The 20,081-nt window shown below is 41.4% G+C and overlaps 1 protein-coding gene across 3 annotated transcripts; it reads left to right on the plus strand.

Annotated features, from left to right (window-relative positions):
* Nucleotides 1–894: 894 nt before the first annotated feature.
* Nucleotides 895–18,672, plus strand: PATZ1 (POZ/BTB and AT hook containing zinc finger 1; the record flags this gene model as incomplete). 3 transcript variants are annotated; one of them, XM_082007665.1, is made up of 6 exons in its annotated part: nt 895–2,180; nt 4,556–4,619; nt 7,924–7,995; nt 10,349–10,520; nt 16,223–16,360; nt 18,254–18,672. In XM_082007665.1, the coding sequence occupies 6 exons, from the start codon at nt 895–897 to the stop codon at nt 18,670–18,672; spliced, it is 2,151 nt and encodes a 716-aa protein (XP_081863791.1). The 3 variants fall into 3 exon arrangements, with proteins under 3 accessions (XP_081863791.1, XP_081863792.1, XP_081863793.1); XM_082007666.1 differs by lacking the exon at nt 7,924–7,995; XM_082007667.1 differs by lacking the exons at nt 7,924–7,995; nt 16,223–16,360.
* Nucleotides 18,673–20,081: the final 1,409 nt, after the last annotated feature.

Raw genomic sequence — 20,081 nt, forward strand, 5'->3', positions numbered from 1 at the left:
GCCTGGGGGGCGAGCGGCAGCCCGGATATTTGGGGGAGGGGGGCGAGCGCAGCTCCGCCACCCCCGTGTGCCGCGGGCGGGGGCCCCGCTGCCGGCTCGGCATTGGCGGATCGGTGCTGGGGAAGGGGGAGACCGCAGCCCCCAGCCCCCGCGGGCGGGCGGGGTGGGGGCCGGCCTGCTGGCTCTGGCTGCTCTTGCATTGGCGGATGCGGGGAGGGAGGGGGGCAGGAAGCGGGGGGGCAGGGGGGAGCCCGAGTGGTTGAAGGGGGGGGTCTCTATGAATAGGGTGGGGGTCTTCTCGGCCGAAGAAGAGAGGAAAGTTTGCGGCGCTGGTGGTGCGGGTGCAGCGAGGCGGGCGGGGCCCGGAGCAGAGCCGGCGGCGGCGGCGCTTGGTCGGGGAGCAGCAGCCGGGGGGCCCCCGCTGGATTTTTGTAGGGGGGGTGGTATCGCCCCCTCCTTCTCCTCCCCCCAGGGGTGAAAGTGCAAGAGGAAGTGCAGCCGCTGCCATCTTTCCTCCGCTCCAAACACACAGGGACGGACGGAGCCGGCAGCCCGGAGCCGCAGCCGCCGGAGCCCCCTCCCTCCCGGCTCGCTGCAGCCGCGCCGCGCACGCCCCTTCCCGCGGCGGCCTCCGCGGCCGCAGCGCCTCGTGGCGGCCGGGCCCGGGCGGAGCTCGCGCGCCGGCGGCCGCGGCGGCCCCGCGCGGCGCGCGCCCCTCCGCCGCCCGAGCCTTTTGTCTCGCCCCCCCCTTCAATCCCCTCGCGCTGTGCAGGGAGCGCAGCGCGCGCCGCCGCCGTCGGCCCGGACAGGGGCGGGGAGGAGGAGGCGGCGCGCGCCGCCGGGCGGCCTGAGAGCGCGCGCCCCCTGCGGGCGCCAGCGGGGCGGCGCAGCCCCATGGAGCGGGTGAGCGAGGCCGCCGCCTGCGGCCCCTCGTCGGGCTGCTACACGTACCAGGTGAGCCGGCACAGCGCCGACATGCTGCACAGCCTCAACCAGCAGCGCAAGAACGGCGGCCGCTTCTGCGACGTGCTCCTGCGCGTGGGCGACGAGAGCTTCCCGGCGCACCGGGCGGTGCTGGCCGCTTGCAGCGAGTACTTCGAGTCGGTGTTCAGCGCGCAGCTGGGTGACGGGGCAGGTGGCGGCGGCGGCAGCGCGGAGGGGGGCGCGACGGAGGCGGCGGCCAGCGGGGCGACAGCGGCGGCCGGCGGGGCCCCCGGGGGCGGGCGGGAGCTGGAGATGCACACCATCAGCTCCAAGGTGTTCGGAGACATCCTGGACTTCGCCTATACGTCGCGCATCGTGGTGCGGCTGGAGAGCTTCCCAGAGCTCATGACGGCCGCCAAGTTTCTGCTGATGCGCTCCGTGATTGACATCTGCCAGGAGGTCATCAAGCAGTCCAATGTGCAGATCCTCGTGCCCCCTGCGCGCCCCGACATTATGCTGTTCCGTCCAGGGGCTGCTGACCTTGGCTTTCCTCTTGACATGACCAACGGTGCCACTTTGGCACCCAATGGCAACGGCATTGCTGGTATGCCTGAAGATGAGGCCACGCGGGCTGCGCTCACTGCTGCGCAGTCCTCCCTGCCTGTTCTGCAGGGTGTGGACCGCCTGCCCATGGTGGCAGGACCTCTGTCCCCACCATTGCTGGCCTCACCCTTCCAGAATGTTGCTGCTAGTGCCCCCACTTTAAGCACCAAGAGGGGCAGAGGGCGACCTCGTAAAGCTAACCTCTTGGACTCCATGATGTTTGGTACCCCAGGGGGCCTGCGAGAGGCTGGTATCCTGCCTTGTGGTCTCTGTGGGAAAGTATTTACGGATGCTAATCGTCTTCGTCAGCATGAGGCTCAACATGGGGTGACAAGCTTACAGCTGGGCTACATAGACATCCCACCCCCAAGACTGGGTGAAAATGGTGTCCCTGGTCAGGATGACCCTGATGCACCCCGAAAAAGAAGCAGGACGAGGAAACAGGTGGCCTGTGAGATCTGTGGCAAGATTTTTCGGGACGTGTACCACCTGAATCGGCACAAGCTGTCACACTCTGGCGAGAAGCCTTACTCTTGTCCAGTGTGTGGCTTACGGTTCAAGCGGAAAGACAGGATGTCCTATCATGTTCGATCTCACGATGGCTCTGTGGGAAAGCCCTACATCTGCCAGAGCTGTGGAAAAGGCTTTTCCAGGTAAGAGCGTACTTTTAAGGACCATAGGCACAAACGGAGACCTAAAAAGTTGTCTTTCCTATCCCTTGGGAAATGAGCACAATTTGTACTTAGGATAGTTTGACTGTTCCATTTTAAAAAGTCTCGAGAAACGAGACTTCCATCATTTCCACTGGGATGCTATTCTACAGTGTCTTGAAAGGGTTTAAAAATAATTAAGACCTAAAACTGGGAGTCAGCTGGCTTCTGGGTAACATTCCCAGCTTTGTCCCAGGCTTGGTGTGTGCGTGTCCTTGGGCAAATCGGTTAGTCTCTCCCTCAAATGACTCTTCTGTGAAATGGGTATTGAAATAATTACCTACCTCACATAAGTGTCTTGAGACTACTGATTTGTAGGTAGTTTGAAGGTGCTGTTGAAGTGCAAAATATTAATACATCTCAAGATTATTTTTCTCGTATCCATTTTAAATTTTCTTTTTCTTAACTTCCCTTCATTTCTCTTAGTTCGTAATGTTTTTTATCACCCAAATGTGAAGGAAGAGGTGAGATTTCAAAGGCTGCAGCATCAAGTATCTTTTAATACATGATCTTTGTGTCCTTTGGGTTTACATCCTTCTGAAGGGGATCCTGTTTCTGCCCTGCAACATACGTAAGATCTGTGCATTTAATGTTGCTGATTTTTTGTTGTCGCTGTTTGTGGGAGTTAATTTAATAAGTAGTTTGATACACGTAGTCGTGTTAGTGGTATCTTATAGTCTGAGTTAATGAATTTAAAACGCTTTTGGAAGTTTGATGCTCGCTTTGAGACTAGAAGTAGTGGGGGGAGGGGGATGCGTACACTCCGTGTTAGTTTTGTAGCAGCAGTCGGTTTCCTACAGCAGTTGATTTGCTCTAACAGGAGGGAACGAGTCGAGATCGAAAACAAATCAAAAGGCTACTAGGACTAGAGTTGTCCCAGCTATATAAATGTAGGACTTGTGTCCCTGCTAGCTCTCTTTTTCATAGAGGGACTTTTTGTTACTGAAATAAATTAAGAAAATGTAGACACTGTTTTTTTTAAATTTGGCAATAATTAGGGATGGATCTTCATAAGGACTGCAAATTTAGCAATGGAAAATCATAAAATGAAAATTTAATCTGTAGCTAGAAGTGAAAGTTTTTTTTGTTATTACAGTGCTACCCGGGATCATCTGCCAGTTTTTATTATTTTTATTCACACTTAAAGATTTCTGCTGTTGCTGTGTGAAACGTTCTTGTGAACAAGGGAAAGTGAAAGACACATGTTGACTTCTCATTTTTCCCAGTCAGTTAATGTGAACAGGCAGGAATGCTGTTACAAAAGTAAACAACAAAAATGTCTACACATCTTTGTAAAACCAAAGTATGAATGCAAAGCAGAGACTCTTTCTTTAACTTTCGGTAATCAGTCGTAGGAGCAGCCAAAGGAAGTTGGAACCACGATGTCTAATTTTGGTGTCCTTCATTCAGCAGCACAGCACCTGAGGCTGCTAGGCTTGAGGCACCTAGGAGGACCCCCAACCAGTCTGTCTGGTTCCACTGCTCCAGCCCACTTGCTGGAGCATCAGGTTTAACAGCCTGACTGCAAAGTTCAGTCTATTTTCTGTCTGCAGTGCGTGAATTCCATCCCTCGCCCTCTCATTGGCGCAGCTGGAAAGTTGGGGGAGGAGAGGGTGGAGAACTTGTTTCCAAGCAGTTTTGGCCTCATACAATGAAAAGCTTTCTTCCCACTAGGAGAAACTCCCACTAGGAAAATCTGCAGCTATTTAGTCCTCTCTTCTTCAAAGTAGGCTTTACTGATTGTGAAGAATGGTCTAACTTTTTTCCAGTAATAATTTGCTCTTCCATTGCACCTTCTAGTTGGGACCTTCAGAGCACTTTATTTGTATTAATGCAGTCTTTCCACCAAGTTGTGAGTTAGGACAGCATTTTTTCGTCTTGCTGGTGGACAGTGTGTCACAGTAACAGAGTTTAGAGTCGGTCTTTTGCACAGAGGTGCTTAAAGTTGGCTTCTTACGTCCATGTTTGGGACATAAACCAAAAAGGTCTGATTTTGAAATACTCAGCAACTGTAAGTGCCCTGATTGTCAAGGTCTAAATAGGATTTTGGAAGGGGACATGCAGGCTTGAAAATTGTAGCTTGTGTTTCCTGTTTTCTCTGATCATTCAGTCATAATTTCTTCCTGAGAAAATGCTAAGTTGGAGAGGGTACTTACCAAGGTAGAGTTCCAGTTGTTGGTGATCTGGTTCTTGGAAAGTTAAATATCGCTACATTTGTAATAGATCCACCACTGGGATCTTTTTTTTTTTTTTGGTTAAAATTGTAAGTTTATTTTTAGTATTTGTTTTAAGTGTGCTTATGTGTATTTTCTTTTAAGGCCAGACCACTTGAATGGACACATCAAACAGGTGCATACCTCAGAGAGACCTCACAAGTGTCAGGTAGGAGCTGGAGGGGTTTAGACGGATGTGTGGGTAATCTCTGGCATTGCATTTATGTGTGCAGACAGTTATGAAGTAAAAATACCATGTATGTGTGAATTGGGATAACTGTTTGTAAATAACAGTGTTCAACAGTAACAGCTGTTTTACACCCCTTCTTTGTCCCAGCCCCTCGTGTCATTTACAGCTTGGTCCTCCTGCCTCCTTCCCCTTCTACCAGCTGTTCTTCCCTACTGCCCTACCCGAGTCTTGTCCTGGATCTCCTACCCAGCCACCTTCTCCCTGGGCTAAGAGTTTGTGTCACAGATGATTCGCTCCACCACTCCCCCCCCCCCCTTTTTTTTTTTATTGCCGTTGTTGCCAACAGGAGGCTCCAATGCTGACTTCATTTTTTTTAGAAGAATTTCAAATAAAATTGGTAAATTATCACAACTTGCCAGGATACTCTTTTTTGTCACATAGCCTTCAGAACATTGCACTGAGCAAAATTGGAAGCTTTTTTCCATCCCAGGGAGAATGTAGATAACAGCATCACAGTATCCTTTGCAATACAATGTCATAATGTTGTATATAGTTTTTTTTACAGTTAATAAATGATTCATTAGGGTTTGAAAGATCAAATCAAGAAAGATATTTTGTAATTCACTTGTAGAGAGATTTGAAAGGTGCTTGGAAGTATTAATTAAAACCGAAGTTGAGAATCAGCTTCCACTGTCACCCATTGCCTTCACGTAGTTGTTGGGCAACTTCTAAAATGTTTGTTGGGCTAACAGTCTCCATGCTTGGTCTCTGAAGAAAGATTTATTTAATTACTTATTTAAAGAAAGTTGGAGCAAGATACTTTTAATTTTCTTTGAGGACAGTGAAGGTTAGAGGATTTTTTTTTTCTTCTAAAATTTTTAACTACATTTCATGAACCTAGTCAATCCTGCAAGACTGTTGCCTCCTGATCTGCATTTTTTCCCCCATCTCGTGACACACCTGTCCTACATTTCCTCCAAACTGTGAGAGTTTTGAAACATTTCGCAGCTTTAACCCATTGAACAGTTTTTCAGCCATAGAGAGCCATCTAAAGGTTTCTGTTGATCTCCATGTGATCTGTGGAAGCCCAGCACCTTTGAAAATCAGGCCATAGAGCCTTCACGTTGATTTAACTGCCTATCTTCTATAAAGCCTTAGATTGGTTTAAGCTTCTTAAGATGATTCAGGGGTTATAGATTTATATAAATTTTAAAATTCCACACATAAGAAGACTTTACAATTTTGGGGATAGCAAGGGGTCTGGGTGAATGAACTGAAGATAATTACAACTTTTTTCCATAAGCATTTATTTGTGTGCAAGTACGAAAATGTTTAGGTCCCAATGTAAACAGAAACTCATCAGTCTTTTGCCTGTTGATATCAAGGCTACTGAATGAACAGAGTTTATGAGTAATGTTGATAGACTTGAATTGTCCTTTGCCAGCTGATACCTGATATTTTTGTATAGTTTTCTGATTGATTTAAGAATACTAAATATAAACCCTGTAAGTGTGAATCAGAGGATACACTAAGAGCAAGAAAGTAAAGAAATCCGGAAGCTAAGATTGTACAGCCAAGCTCAGCTCTGTCTCCTTGCACACATGTATTTTGTGATAGCTATTTCTAAGAACAGTCTTTCTCATTGTGTGTTGTTTAAAGTGCCATAATACTGTATGCACTGTTTATTTCAGTTGAAAGCTATAGGCTATAGGTTACAAGTGTCAGGACAGAGTTGAGATTGTCATTTAGGCTTGGTTTGTTCTTGATTTTTGACTGCTTAACCCTGCAAAGTTAATTTTTCATGAATCTTAAGATGTAGAAATTTTCTTGAAGAGCTGTTGTATGTCTTTGCAAAAAATACTTCATAATATCCTGTCAGATTTAGAAAGTCTTCTTAAATATGCACAGATCTGATACACATGGTACAAACCACTGAAGGGATGCTATCACATTGAAAAGTTGTTTCAAATCTAAAAGCTGATGTCTAAATTGATAAAGTTCTCCTTGTGGTTATCTCATAACCAGTAACACTTCGGTTTCATGATGTGTATCTAAAGACAGATTCTGGCCACTAAGAAGGAAAATTGCTTAATATTGGCATTTTGTTTCCCAATTTTCCAGTCTCTTTTTTTCCATTGATTTTGTTTGGCAAATTAGCTCCCCATGAGAGTAGCCTGAACAGCATTGAGCATCCTATTTGAATCCAAGTTCCTGTTGAAAATTCCTGTTATTGTCATGCTTTGTTTATGTTTACTGCAAAAGAGAAGCATTCTGTCAGTAAACAGAAAAGCTTTCCAGAATCCTTTACTGTAATGGCATTCTTGGAAGTGGTGCTCTGTTATGATTTAAGCAAAACCCACTGGCCATTTACCTGAGCCCTCATGTACCTTGGCAAACCAGTGGATATCTAATGGTTAGCTGATAGGGCATCATGGTGCAATTTTGGACTACCAAAACAGAAGTGTGAAGATGTCAACCCAACTTCAGAATAAATAAAATTAAACTATGAGAAGCAGGACAATTGTAAGCTGAACATCACTGTGGCAGCTATAGTTTTCAGTGCTCAGCATGTAATCCTGCACTCATCCCCCTAAAGTAACGGTTGTGCTTCACAGATCCTTGAAAAACTATCCTAAGTTCCAGCACCTGTAGCACCTAATGCCAGGCAAAGACCCGATTCCAGCTTTTTCATTACTGTTAAAATATTGGGAATAGGGAAGGCCTCCACAGAGCCAAGGCAGCGGAGAAATCAGATCCAAGAAGTTCCTTTTGTGTCCAGACAAGACACCGAATGGCACTCTGGATCTTTTCCCCTGGATTGTTGTTGCACTAGTGATTTTTTTTTTTTTTTTTTTTTAAATCTGACAGTTGAGTTCTGGATGTAGGAGACGGGGTAAGTCAGTTTTCTGGCCATAATGGTATAGCTCATTTTGCTAACTTGTCATGGGAAGGGGTGAAGTTGGGTTGTTGGCTTTTGAGTGTAAATGGTGTGAAAGTTAGGCTGCAGTTTGGGAGCTGAAAATCTGTGGACGTGAAAGAACAAGGGGAGAAAACAGATGTTTGCTCCTTCTCAGAGACAAGGGACAGTTGGTTCTTCTGGCAACTTGTTAATTAAAAAAGAGAAAAATGCAGGTTAAATTAAAGCACAACTTTTGACAAAGAGAAAGATCTATTTATTTAACTAAACCTAAAATTGGCATCCCAAGTCCAGTGCTTTTCCCATTGATTTCAATGCAGAATGAGTTTCTTCCTGTCCTAATTTCTCTTACTTCCTGCCTATTAGCAGGAAAATGGCAGCCACCATGGAATAAGCTCAGAGACATCCACATCCATAGAAAAGTTGAAACTTCAAGAGGTATTTCTTAAACAATGTTTTTTTTAAACTTTATATATATTCTTTTTGATCTATTTATATACCTGTGCAATGTTTGATAGGAAAGCACTGGAGAGTTTTCTTCTATGATTAACAATTAATGATAAATACTTAGCACTCATTTAGCACTTCACATCTTTTGTAAAATAAAACTTTTTTTTTGCTCTATACCTTTTATAAATATTAACTATTTGAATATTAACTTTGGGGTTTTCTTTAAACCTAGTCCTGTCTCCCATTGTTATGATTCAGCTAAACTGGTTCTTGCTTTCTCCACTGGACTTAATTTTTTTTTTTTTAAGCTTCTTCGCCGATATATTTACTATATAGCTTATCTAAAGGTGAACTTTGCACAACTCAGCAGCAAGAGTGAGAAATCAAACACAGCAGTGATTATATTGCCTTTCCTTAAGCTTTCAACTTGATATGATCAATATGGGACAGATACAGTTTTACTTTTGGCATCCCTCTATTTATGTGGTTTGTCTCTGGTCTGCTTTATCAGCTAATGCACTCCCAATGCCTTTGTATGGACGCTTACTGTAGCTCAATATTTTAGACTTATTGATGATGATGGATCTCTTGACTGTCATCTTTGATTGTCTAATTATGTATCTTTAGTTGATATCCAACAGATTGATTAGTATCAGTGCTGGAATCCTGTCTTAAATGAGTATTTACCTCTAAGAACATTTTAGTAAGTGAAAGCTGCACCTGTTTTGCTCAGCGCTGTGTACTGAGATTTCAAATTAAGAGAAGTCTTTCATATTCAAGGATTTGCCTCTTAATCTTTACTACTTGTAATTTATGAATATTTGGTGAGCTTAGTTAAACTGTGTGTATCGCAGAAATCCAGGTAATTTTACTGTTGTCTTTTTAAGTTTATTAAGTCCTGATCCTCTGAGATGCTAAGTCTTGTGCTTGCTACAGAGTAGTCTCAGCTCTGGGGGAGTTTACCATACTTAAGCATCTCATAGGATTGAAATTGATAGGTATTTTTCAGCTGCCTTTGATGTTTTTTGGGTTAAGCTCTTGATGAACTAAATTATATAAAATTATATGGGTTATCCTCTTCTGTATTATCAATTTCACTTACTTGAAGTTACCATTTTATAATTTTACTAGGATTGTTACTTTAACAAGTCTATCTCTGTTGAAATGTTTAATTACACACTGATACTTGAAAAGACAGAATATATCCAGTTCCCAAGTGACTTAATAGCCTCATATTATCTCTCAGGGGGTTCTGGTTATACATCTTAAAACTGTGTTATTTTATATGAAGGTGGTATAAACGAAACACTGTACACTCTTGAATGTCACTGTTGCCCGCTTGGTCTGGTCACTCTAGCATATGTTTGCATTTGTTTTTCCTCTTGCACTTGTGAGCGATGGTTTCAGACTATATCTTTAATAACTTGTACAGTGTGTTGCTGGTGATTTATTTTCCTTCACATGTTAAGAGATAGAGCAAGCCTTTCAGAACTGGCAGACCATTGTAGCAGGCTATATGCATGCATGCTATATACAATTGCTGTGATTCTAAAAATGGGAGGGAGCCTTCACTCATCATATGGATTATGTCGGGGAGGTGGGCAAGTAGAATCAATATTATCTTATGCCAAATCAAGCTTGTTTCACGGTAGTAAGTGGAATATGATATCTTGATCAGGGGTAAGTTATAAACAGATTACAGTGTCATGCAGTTATTTTGATACCTGCTCAGTTCTGAGGCTTCACTTCTGCAATTTGTCTGCACTGCTACTGTGGATACCAGGATGGCTCTTTTACTGTCTTTCATCATATTCTCATCCCAGCCAGTTCTCTGATGCTTTGTTTGTATGTCTTTATACTCCACAGGGATGCTGTGTACTGAAGTTAGATTGATCAGATTAAAGAGTAAGATTTAGGAAGATAACAGAGAGGACATTTTGAGTGGTCTAAGGTGTAATGACTCGGAGAAATGGCAGAATTTACTGTAAATGGAATGAAGTGGTTTGTGCTGTTCCTTTTTTTAAATACTACTTGAAGTTTTAATATCTTCATCCTCAGAGAGGAGCTAAGGCCTTACAACTCTATCTCGATCTAAGTTTTACTGTGTAGTATGTTAGAACTGTTTTCTGTCTGTCTTAGTTCTTTCAAGTAGTAACATCACGTCTCGTGCAGTATGTTGGTGATCAGAATTTTTTATTTGTGGGAAATGGCTCATGCATCATGTCATTTGTGTGTTTGCACAGGGTTTAAGGTATTTACTCTAAAGAATACTAAATATATTCGACCATATCAGTGCTTTTAGCAGAGTTGATGAGTCACATGGTTCTCATTATACCTGCAGACTTGTAATGCTTCCTTTGCCACTCGTGACCGACTGCGCTCACACCTAGCATGTCATGAAGACAAAGTTCCATGCCAGGTGTGTGGGAAGTACTTGCGAGCAGCATATATGGCAGATCATTTGAAGAAACATAGTGAAGGACCAAGCAATTTCTGCACTATCTGTAACCGAGGTAATGAAGAAACTTTTTTTTTTTTTTTTTTTCCATTTCAGTGGGATGGGACAACACTTGAGGGAAGCTGTAAGGCTATGTGACTCTGCAACAGGAGGAGGTTGTACCATATATGTATACATATTCTTTGTTTTTCTTACTGAATGCTTAACCTTGAAACTGATGGAGCTACAGGTTTGGCCTTTTAACATGGCTAATAGTTCTTGAAGAAACTCAGTTTAAATCTGAAGCAAATTGTTTCTAGACAGTTATAAGAATATAAAATAACTACGATATGTAGCCTTGTCACTATTCACCATACACCTTTTTTTGTAAACCTGGTTAGACTTGAGTCCTTGCGTTCAGTTTGGAAGAATAATCTTTGAAATATGTACCACGTTGAAAATCGTACACTGTACATTAAAAAAATCTACATAATACTATCAGTCTTGTTTAACCTCCTGGTGCAGCAGTACAGTCAAGCTGCTTCTCCCTCTTAGCCCAAGAAATTGCTTTGTCTTAATATACATTTCTAAAAGAAATTTTGTAGAGAGCACTAGAAATGTGCTTTATCTTTATTTGTACAAGTACGGTTTTTCATAGAATCACAGAATATCTGGAGTTGGAAGGGACACATAAAGATCATCAAGTCCGACTCCCTGCTCCTTGCAGCACTATGCAAAACTGAACTGTATAACTAAGAGCTTTTGATGCTTTTCCATCTGTTTGTGGCACTGTTCAATTGGAGAGAATTGTAAATTTAGGCTTTGTGGGTTGTCAGGCAAGCTGGAAAAATAATTTTGATTTAGTTGTCTTTTTTTTGAATGATTAATACACAACTTCAAAATACAATGTTGGCTTACACAGGCGTACATACCTAGTAAGTGTAGGAAGATGTTGCTGCTGTGTTTCGGGGTCTTGTTTTTTCTGATGAGTCATTTTTTTATGATGTGCGTTCCCTTTTCTAATTTGAGGGGTGAAATCTTTTGAGAGAATAAAGCTGTTCTGTATTTCGTGTGAGGACTGTACAGGGAGCTTTTGGATGACGAGGAGTTTATGAGTAATGAGAGACATTAAATTGCAAGGGAAGTGTTTCCAGTAGTTGACCTGTCTGTTAGGTCCTGAAAGTGATGTTAACAAGTTTGAGTGGAAGAGGCTTCTGAGTTGAAAATCTTCAGACTCTGAAGCTCCAGGTCGATGGTATGAAATGAAGCTTGGCCTTCTTTTCAGCTGAAGGCCTATCTTCTGAAAAACTGCTTATAGCTTATCCCGATTCTTTTTGTGTTAGCAATGTGGAAGATGCTATCCAAGATCCAGGTGCTGTCCTGCTCTCCTTCAGTTGAACATGGTGCTAAACAGAAACTCATATGGGTTGGGAGGAATTGTCTTGTTTCCAAGATTTGTAAGCTTGAGTTTCAACTTAACTACCACTGGATGTCACTGCAGCTCTTTCGAAATTCAGCCAGCATGACAAAGATCTGGCATTCAAACAATGAAATGACTAAATGGTTTGTTCACATTTCACAGGTTTAAATGTACAGTGAAGATTTAAATATACGTTTCTCTGTAGAAGGATAGGGAACCTGTTGTACAGCAAATGTTAAGCAACTACTTTCTTCTTTCAGTTTGTGTATTTCATATGTGTTGTCAGAATTTAGTCTGCTGTGAATTTCAGTTTACATCAGCACTTAAAAAACATAATTAATCTGGTGGATTATTGTTAAACATTTACCCAGTGTGGAAATTCATAGGAAAGGGAAGTTAAAGACTGGATTTGTCAAACAACTGTGTTATGAACTCACTGTTACATGCTGTGAATTTTGATTATGAATTTATGATCCATGACAGAGAATTTTTAATCCAGTGTTCTAGAATCAAATTATAATGTTCGTTGTTTTAAATAGGTATCTTTTAAGTTGTAGAATCTGACAAGATGAAGTATAGTGGAAAATTTCTGGATTAGAAACATCTGCTTGATAGGCATTGGTGCAGTCGGAAGCTACACGCCGTCCCCCTGACTGCAGTTGTGCTGTGGTTATGGTGCTTGTGCAATGGGATTTTGTTTTATTCTTCCCTCAGCTAACGTGCTGGTGTATTTTTGAATTGGAACTTAGCTAGTTCTGGATATAGTAATTGTCAAGCAAGAATGCTCAAGCTGCTTATAGAGAGAATTTTGGAAGTTGGCCCACCCAAAAAAAAAAAAGTGGATGAAAAGGTGACTTACACAGCTGAACATATCTTAGTGTTAAAAACAGATCTTAGAATCCCTCAATTTATTGCATCAGACTGAGGGCTTTGCTGTGGAACTTAATCAAGGGTCTCATGTTCTTTTAAAGGTTTAGTGGACTTAGGAGGTGGGGAGCTCAGTACCTGACTGAAAGCAGTAGCCACTGGTTAGCCATGTCATGCATGTACCCATTTGCTGATTTTATTTATTTATTTGTTTTACAAAATGGTGGTGTAATGTTCAAAAATTACAATCTGTGGTTTGATGTTTTTTTCAGGTTATTTTCTTAGGGTCTTTTTGCTGAGAATAATTATGGAAGCAATTAGATCTTGTTAAATCAGGGAAGCTGTGTGGGTTTTTTTCTGTGATCTTCTGTTTGTTGTTGGGGGGGTTTAAGAATTCATCTAAAATGTGTGTACAAAAACTAATCCTCAATCCTCACTTTTTAAGACAAATTCTCTTTAATTACTTTAAACAAAAAAGAACTTCTCCAGCCTTGTTGTTACATGATCTTCTATTACCATCCTTAGGAAGTTCATTTTCTTGTGTGGGCTTTTTTGAAGAATTCTAGAGGTGAATGACTGGCAAGTTTAGAACTGATACTTTGTAATAGCATGTACACCTGGGAAGATGAATTTTCTGTTTCAGACACGCATTGTTCTTTTCATAGAAATCAAATGAGTTAAGAGAAGGGTAAATATTCCAATCATAAGTTAGATGGCATTTTTTTTTACAATAAGATGAATTCTTGTATATTTCATGGTGGGTACAGAGTTGATTAAGGCAAGACACATTCTCTAGATGTTCCAGATAAATACAAATTAGAATTTTTTTAAAAGGAACATCCTGCCATTATTTCTATAGTCTGTGTCCTTACAGATCTTATCTAAGAGATCAAGGGATAGGTCCCATTTATATAAAGCAGATCATTTCCTCTCTAGGCATGTTTTGAATGTTGGTTCCTCTGGTATAAAGAAATAATCTACTCCGCAAAGCTGAGAGATGTGTATGGGTAAAGCAATAAGTACATTCCTTCTTGAGAAATAGGACCACTTTATCCTCTGCATTAACCTGACTTTGTTTTTAAAGAGATTTTTAAAAGTAACGGATTACTGAGTATGAATTCCCCATCTTCCTAAGAGAGGCATTCATAATTAAGAGCTGTTGGGGGAAAAAAAAAAAGGCCAGTGCTAAGTGCTTCAGAAAAAAATTAGGATTAAAAAAATCTCACTGTAAACTGTTTCCTATGAAGCAGTTGGAATTCTTACTGCTTTGATGGAAATTGATGACTCACGTGTTCATCTGCCAAGTGCATAAAAGGGAGCTAACACACTTTGCAGGCAGTTTTCATTATATAAAACAATGTACTCTACAAATAGAATTGCAGAATTCAGAAAAAAATATTGTATAGCAGAGATTAGAACGTCAGATTTTCCTGTGTCAGTTGTACTATAGAAATACACTGAATACCTGTATGTAGTCCTTTTTTAATGGTTGGCAGTGAGGTTTTAATGCATTGCTACTTAAAGAGGCTCATCTCAGCATGCATGGGGTTATTAGACACATGTATGAAATAGGGGAAGTACCTTGTAGTTGGAAGTATTGCCATTGTATCTGTACATTGTGTCCATTACCAGTCAAATACTGGTTCTTTCCATGTCTACAGTGAATTTTTGGTATTTGGTATTCTGTTGTAGCCCAGTGACATATTTAGTACAGCATTTTGTGTCTGAGGGTAGGTCTTGCGTTATTTTCGAGGATAATATCCTTACATTAATTCCCTAAATGACTTGGCCTAAGTGATTCTGCTCCATTGTATTTTGAGAGTCTTATGTTCTTGGTTTCTTCAGTTGTGATGTATCTGCTTTGCTGTACTTTTATCTTCAACTCGGGAGTCTACAGTAAACATCTCTTGTTCGTTCTCAGCAACCCACTCTTTTTCCCCTTCAGCAGGTTGCTGTGGAGTTGTCTTGCTCTGCAGGTCCTGTATATATAATTCTTAATAACCCCTGAATACTCTTTGATCCGGGCTTCTAAGAAAATTCTGGATAGAAGGATATTCTGTTGGGTAGGCACAGGAATTCTAGTGTAAACCCATATTAATTATTAAACTCAGCACCTGAAACTAACAGCTGCTGTCAGAAAATCTACCCCAGAGAGGTATACCAGTATTGGTTTTGCATCCTTCCTAATACATGATTATATATCCTCAAATGTAAATGCAGTTATATCATTATAAAAATGGCTTTACAGTAGTATATCTATTTATATTTAAAGTGAAGCATTGATATGAAAGTTCTCTCGCAAGGGCCTGTGCTGTACTGCTGTATTGGTTTAAAAAAAATCTAGGTCTTGGGTTTTCTCTATCCAGAAGGGGAACCTGGAACTCTGTCTGTGATGGTGAAACTTCTGTGTTGTTCTCAGTTGTTAAAGGAAGATGTTTCTAACATAAAAGTGCCATAATATTCTGTTCAAAATATAATAGAAAATTCAGATGGCTGTTGATAGGCTTACCTGTGTAGGAAGTCTTTAAAACTCTGTCTTCCTTGTGCCTCGTATATGGTCCAAATGTACTTGTACTCATTGCAAATCTTACTAAAATTGAGTTTAAAAACATTCCAAAGTATATCTGAGATAATTTATTGCATTAAAGGAAAAGGGCATATTTGTAAGACTTCAGAAACAATTTAAGAAAGTACATGCACAAATGTAAAAAAATGTTTTGTTCAGAAATCAGTTGTTTGAAATATATGTTTTAATTTCAGTGGTTTGGGCTTACAGATCAGAGCTAATAGAAATACTGAAATTTCATTTTAACTTTTGTTTGTTAACTGCAGACAAAATAGGAGTTTTAGTATGTTTTTTAAAACTCAGGATGAGCTGAATGGAGGAAATGTTTTTCAAAAATTACTATAGAACAGAATTGTATACCTTAAACTCAGTAGTTTTCACGTTCTGCGTTCTAGGAGTCACTATAAATGCTAGAAACCTAAGGGGAAAGCACACTAAATACCAAAGAGGGGTGTTACTAGGTGGCGTTCCTTCAAATCTTAACAGCATAACATAAACTAATTTGAACCATCTTCCAAAGTATTATCAGATGGTTGAAGGTGTTTTTAATTAAAATAAATAAACAGCACAAAAGTGGTGAAGAGACATGGGTGCCTTTTCGTATCATGTCTCTTCTGCCTTTTTTTCGGGAAAGTTTCATGTCATCTGCTAGGTTTGCTTGCATAGGATTTGCTTCTCAAGGAGGCTGTTCTTTCATCATGACTTCCAAAAAGCAAATGAAGTCTAATGAAAGGTATGCATGACATTCATTGCCTGATGATGTCTAGGAATCCTACTTGAGCATGTTGTAGGTAATCAGAAATCAAGTTAGTATAATGGCAACTTTGTAATAGGGAGTAGGGGCAAGAGAAGGATTAAAAGAACAGGGAAGGCAGATGTGTGTCTTTGCTGGTGGCAGGATCTCATCTCCTTTTATCTTGTTTAGGTTTCTCCTCTGCCTCCTACTTAAAGGTCCATGTTAAAACCCACCACGGTGTTCCCCTTCCCCAGGTCTCCAGGCACCAGGAGTCCATCCCGAATGGGGGAGCAGCGTTCCACTGCGTCAGGACCTATGGCATCAAAGGCAAGAGACTCGCTGCTCTGCACCTTGCTGCTCTGTGCAGAACTTTGTGTTGTGGGATGCTGGGCTGGGCATAAGAAAGGGGCGGGAGGAAGGACAGGGAAAATACTGGAGAGAAGCTTAGAGAGATGCAGAGAAATTACATAGCATCACATAGCATGTAATATCTGTCCTTGGATACTGATTTAACAAGTCTGGGGGAAGGAGATGGACATGTAAGGGTACATGAATTTTTTGGCAGCTTCCTTGATTTTAAGAGATTGAAAAAGCCATGTTAGTTCATCTTGGCCATCTGCCTAGGAGCAGTCAGTATCGGAATTTTGCTTGAGGGGTGCAGACCCTTGATGGTTCCTTAGTCCCACTATACTTGAATCTTGCGTCAGTCAAACCATGTTTCTGATTTCCAGCAAAGGAAGGGGGAGCTGCAGAATGCAGTTCATAGAGATTCTTGAGTGGTGAAAGCAATATTCATCCTCAGGTTGATGAGACATGCAACTACCTGTAGCTGAACTTACACTTTTTAATGCTGTTGTTGGGGAGGAGACGTAGGAGGTGATGATAGTACTGTTACTTTTTTCTTTGTTTTTTAACCTGCATTTAACTTCGGGGGGGGGGGGGGCGCGGGAAGGAAAAAGATATTATTGTAAGAATAGCTAAAGAGTATTTAACTTCTGAACATGTAACGTTTTGTGTTTATGTAGAATAGCTTGCTTTTTGCTTCTTGGTTTGAGTTGTCAGTTCCTGGTGAAGCTGAAACATCAGAAAATTCTTCAAAACCATAGTTGTCCCAAAAAGTTATGATTTTCTTGCCCAGGAGAATGTAGCAGGCTGGGTTAAACAAAGTCTGTGCCAGCGGAAAGCTACAGTTGTGTAATTTTTTTCTGTTGGAGTCCTGATAGAGTTATACAGAAGCCCTTTGGTTTTGGGTGGTGTGCTGACTTAACAAGAGATTTACTCCAGCTCAGTGGTGTATTGATTTCATGCATATCCTGTTTGGTTTGTAATGCCGAGTCCAGAGCAAATCTGTCTCTTTGGTTGTGCCAAGTGGTTCTTTGGTCTTTTAGAGTTCATAGTAGATACAGCTTATTTGTATTCAGAGACTTGTTTAGGGAGTACGTCTGAGTTTCCCACGCTCATTCATATTGCGCTGCACAAAAAGTGCGGACAGGCTTTCTTGGCATAATGCCGAAGGAGAATGGGGAACACTCCAAACATACCAATGGCTCTGCCAGGATATGTGTCCAAATGACTTAAAACAGTGTCCCTAACCTCTCTCCTGTTTCACGCTACAGTACTTAAAGATGGAACAATTTTAGATTATGAAGTTCACTTCTATCAGCATTGCATTTAACTTGTGAAAAAGAGCTCCTTGAAACTAAATGGAATTGCACTTCTTAAAATGCAGTAGCTCACTGCTGTTTTGCTGAGTGTTTCCAGGTTTCTTCACATCTTGCTGCAGCCTGTTACACTTTATTAGGTTTCTAGGCTCTCCCCCAAAGTATCAACAGTATTTCAGAAGTGTGTGAGTGAATTGTACGGTTAAAAACTTGTCATTGGGTCCATCCTTTTGTAGTGCCCGAGGTATAAATGTTGTGAGACATCTTTGGGATTCAAAAAAATATTATATAGGCCAGAGACCCATTATGCTTGCATTCAGTATCATGACAAATCCATAATAACAACCTGAATGTTGCTCTGATAGCCCGGTGATTTGTAAAGAGAACGTATGGTCAAGGGCTTTAGAATGTGTGGGATTGCAATGTCAAGTGTGTATTATTCTGTCATGACAAGAATTCATAAAATCAGGTGGTAACCAATATAATCTATTTTAATGCATGTTAAATACTTTTTTGGGGAGATGAGATTCTGAAAACTTCTGTTTTCTTTTTCCCGTAGAAGGCCAGAAATGTTCACATTCGGACCCGATTGAGAGTTCTGATTCATATGGAGACCTCTCTGACACCAGTGACCTCAAGACTCCTGAGAAACAGAGCACCAATGGGTCCTTCTCGTGTGACATGGCAGTCAGCAAAAACAAAATGGAGACGGAAGGAGAGAAGAAGTACCCGTGCCCTGAATGTGGCAGCTTTTTCAGATCAAAGTCTTATCTGAACAAACACATACAGAAAGTTCACGTCAGGGCCCTTGGTGGCCCATTGGGGGACCTTGGTCCTGCTCTGGGATCCCCCTTTTCACCCCAACAGAACATGTCTCTCCTGGAGTCATTTGGGTTTCAGATCGTCCAGTCAGCATTTGCATCATCCTTAGTGGATCCAGAGGTCGACCAGCAACCAATGGGGCCAGAGGGAAAATGAGATCAGTTTGATCTTAACAAAGCAAAGCAGCAGTCTGGCTATAATGATAAGATGCTGTGAATGAAAGAGGAAATAATGAAATTTGGTTCTATAGCTGAGAATTTTCTATTCATTTTAGCTTCCCTCTTTGTCTCATGCCCTACCCCACCTTTAAACCTTCACTGGGGAGAGGGAGAAAATGCTTCTTAGCTGATAAATTACAGAGGATGGTGACCTTGAATAGGAGACATGACCTAAAACACCAAATGGAGCTTTAGAGGCTGCTGCTGGTGTTTTGTCGTGATCTTCTAGAGAAAACAAAAGTTGCCAGCACTGATCTGAGAATTAGACAGTCCTAGTGACTGAGGCACCTGGGGAGCTACAGCTACAGGGAGCTATGCTTTTGTTCTCTCTCTATTCCCCACCTTCCCTAACCTACCCCAGAAAAACAGTAAATTTTAAAAACAGACCCATTATTGAATATAACATTAAGTAAAATGCCCCATGGTACCTAGCAGGTTACAATGCAGTTGTCCTTTTAAAAACAGAAAAATTTCAAGAGGTGAGAGAATTTGAACCCCTTCTGCCATTTGTGAGGCTGTGAGTGCTGCAGCAGGACTGAACTGCTGCGAAAAATCACCATTCAGAACAGGTTGTTTTTGTTACTTTTAACCATTAAACTTGCAGTCAGATTTTTAATTCTTTATTATTTTAGGACCTGTTGTAATGAATTGCTACTGAAAAGCCAGTCTAAGGCGATACACAGAGCACTCTTAAAGCAGCAGTCACATTAGGGTTAGTATTAATTTTTTTTTAGGTGTACCATAATTAATAACTTGGCTAGTTGATTGTTTTAAGTCTATGAAAGAAATAGTTTTATGGGAAAAAAAAAAAGAAAAAAAAAAGGAAGGAAAAATACTATTGCAGTCTGGTTGACTGGTGCTCATTTTTCATGTGGGGACCTAGGGTATAAACACAATCAGCTATCGGGTTAACACAATGTACCACTGACTTGTTTAGCGTGAATAAACCCAGGGGTTCACAGAGTGATTTTGATTTAATTGGATTGGACTCTATTAAAGAAGTTAGTATGTTACTTTGCATCCCCTCGTTTTGTCTGGTTTTTGCGCAGTTTAGCCACCTATCCAAAAGGTGTGCAAATGAGAACCAGTAAATAAGACATTAATCCCGCTCTACGCTGTACTGTATTCTCAGTGAGCTGGGCTTTTTGGCTACAGTCATGGTCTCCTGATCTGCCTCTAGTCAGGTTTGCAAAAGCCAGTCTTACTCCTTTATTTTCCAAAGAAGAAGGGTTTCTACTGTAAGAGGTGGGAATTGCAAACAATTGTATCTCTGAAAAAGAATTGATTGCAAAATACAAAGAAGCTGGGCTCTAGGCTGTTGGAGGTTCCATTTAATCTGAAAATACA

This window comes from Phaethon aethereus, assembly GCF_964289735.1.
Source record: "Phaethon aethereus genome assembly, chromosome: 17".
Taxonomy (NCBI): domain Eukaryota; kingdom Metazoa; phylum Chordata; class Aves; order Phaethontiformes; family Phaethontidae; genus Phaethon; species Phaethon aethereus.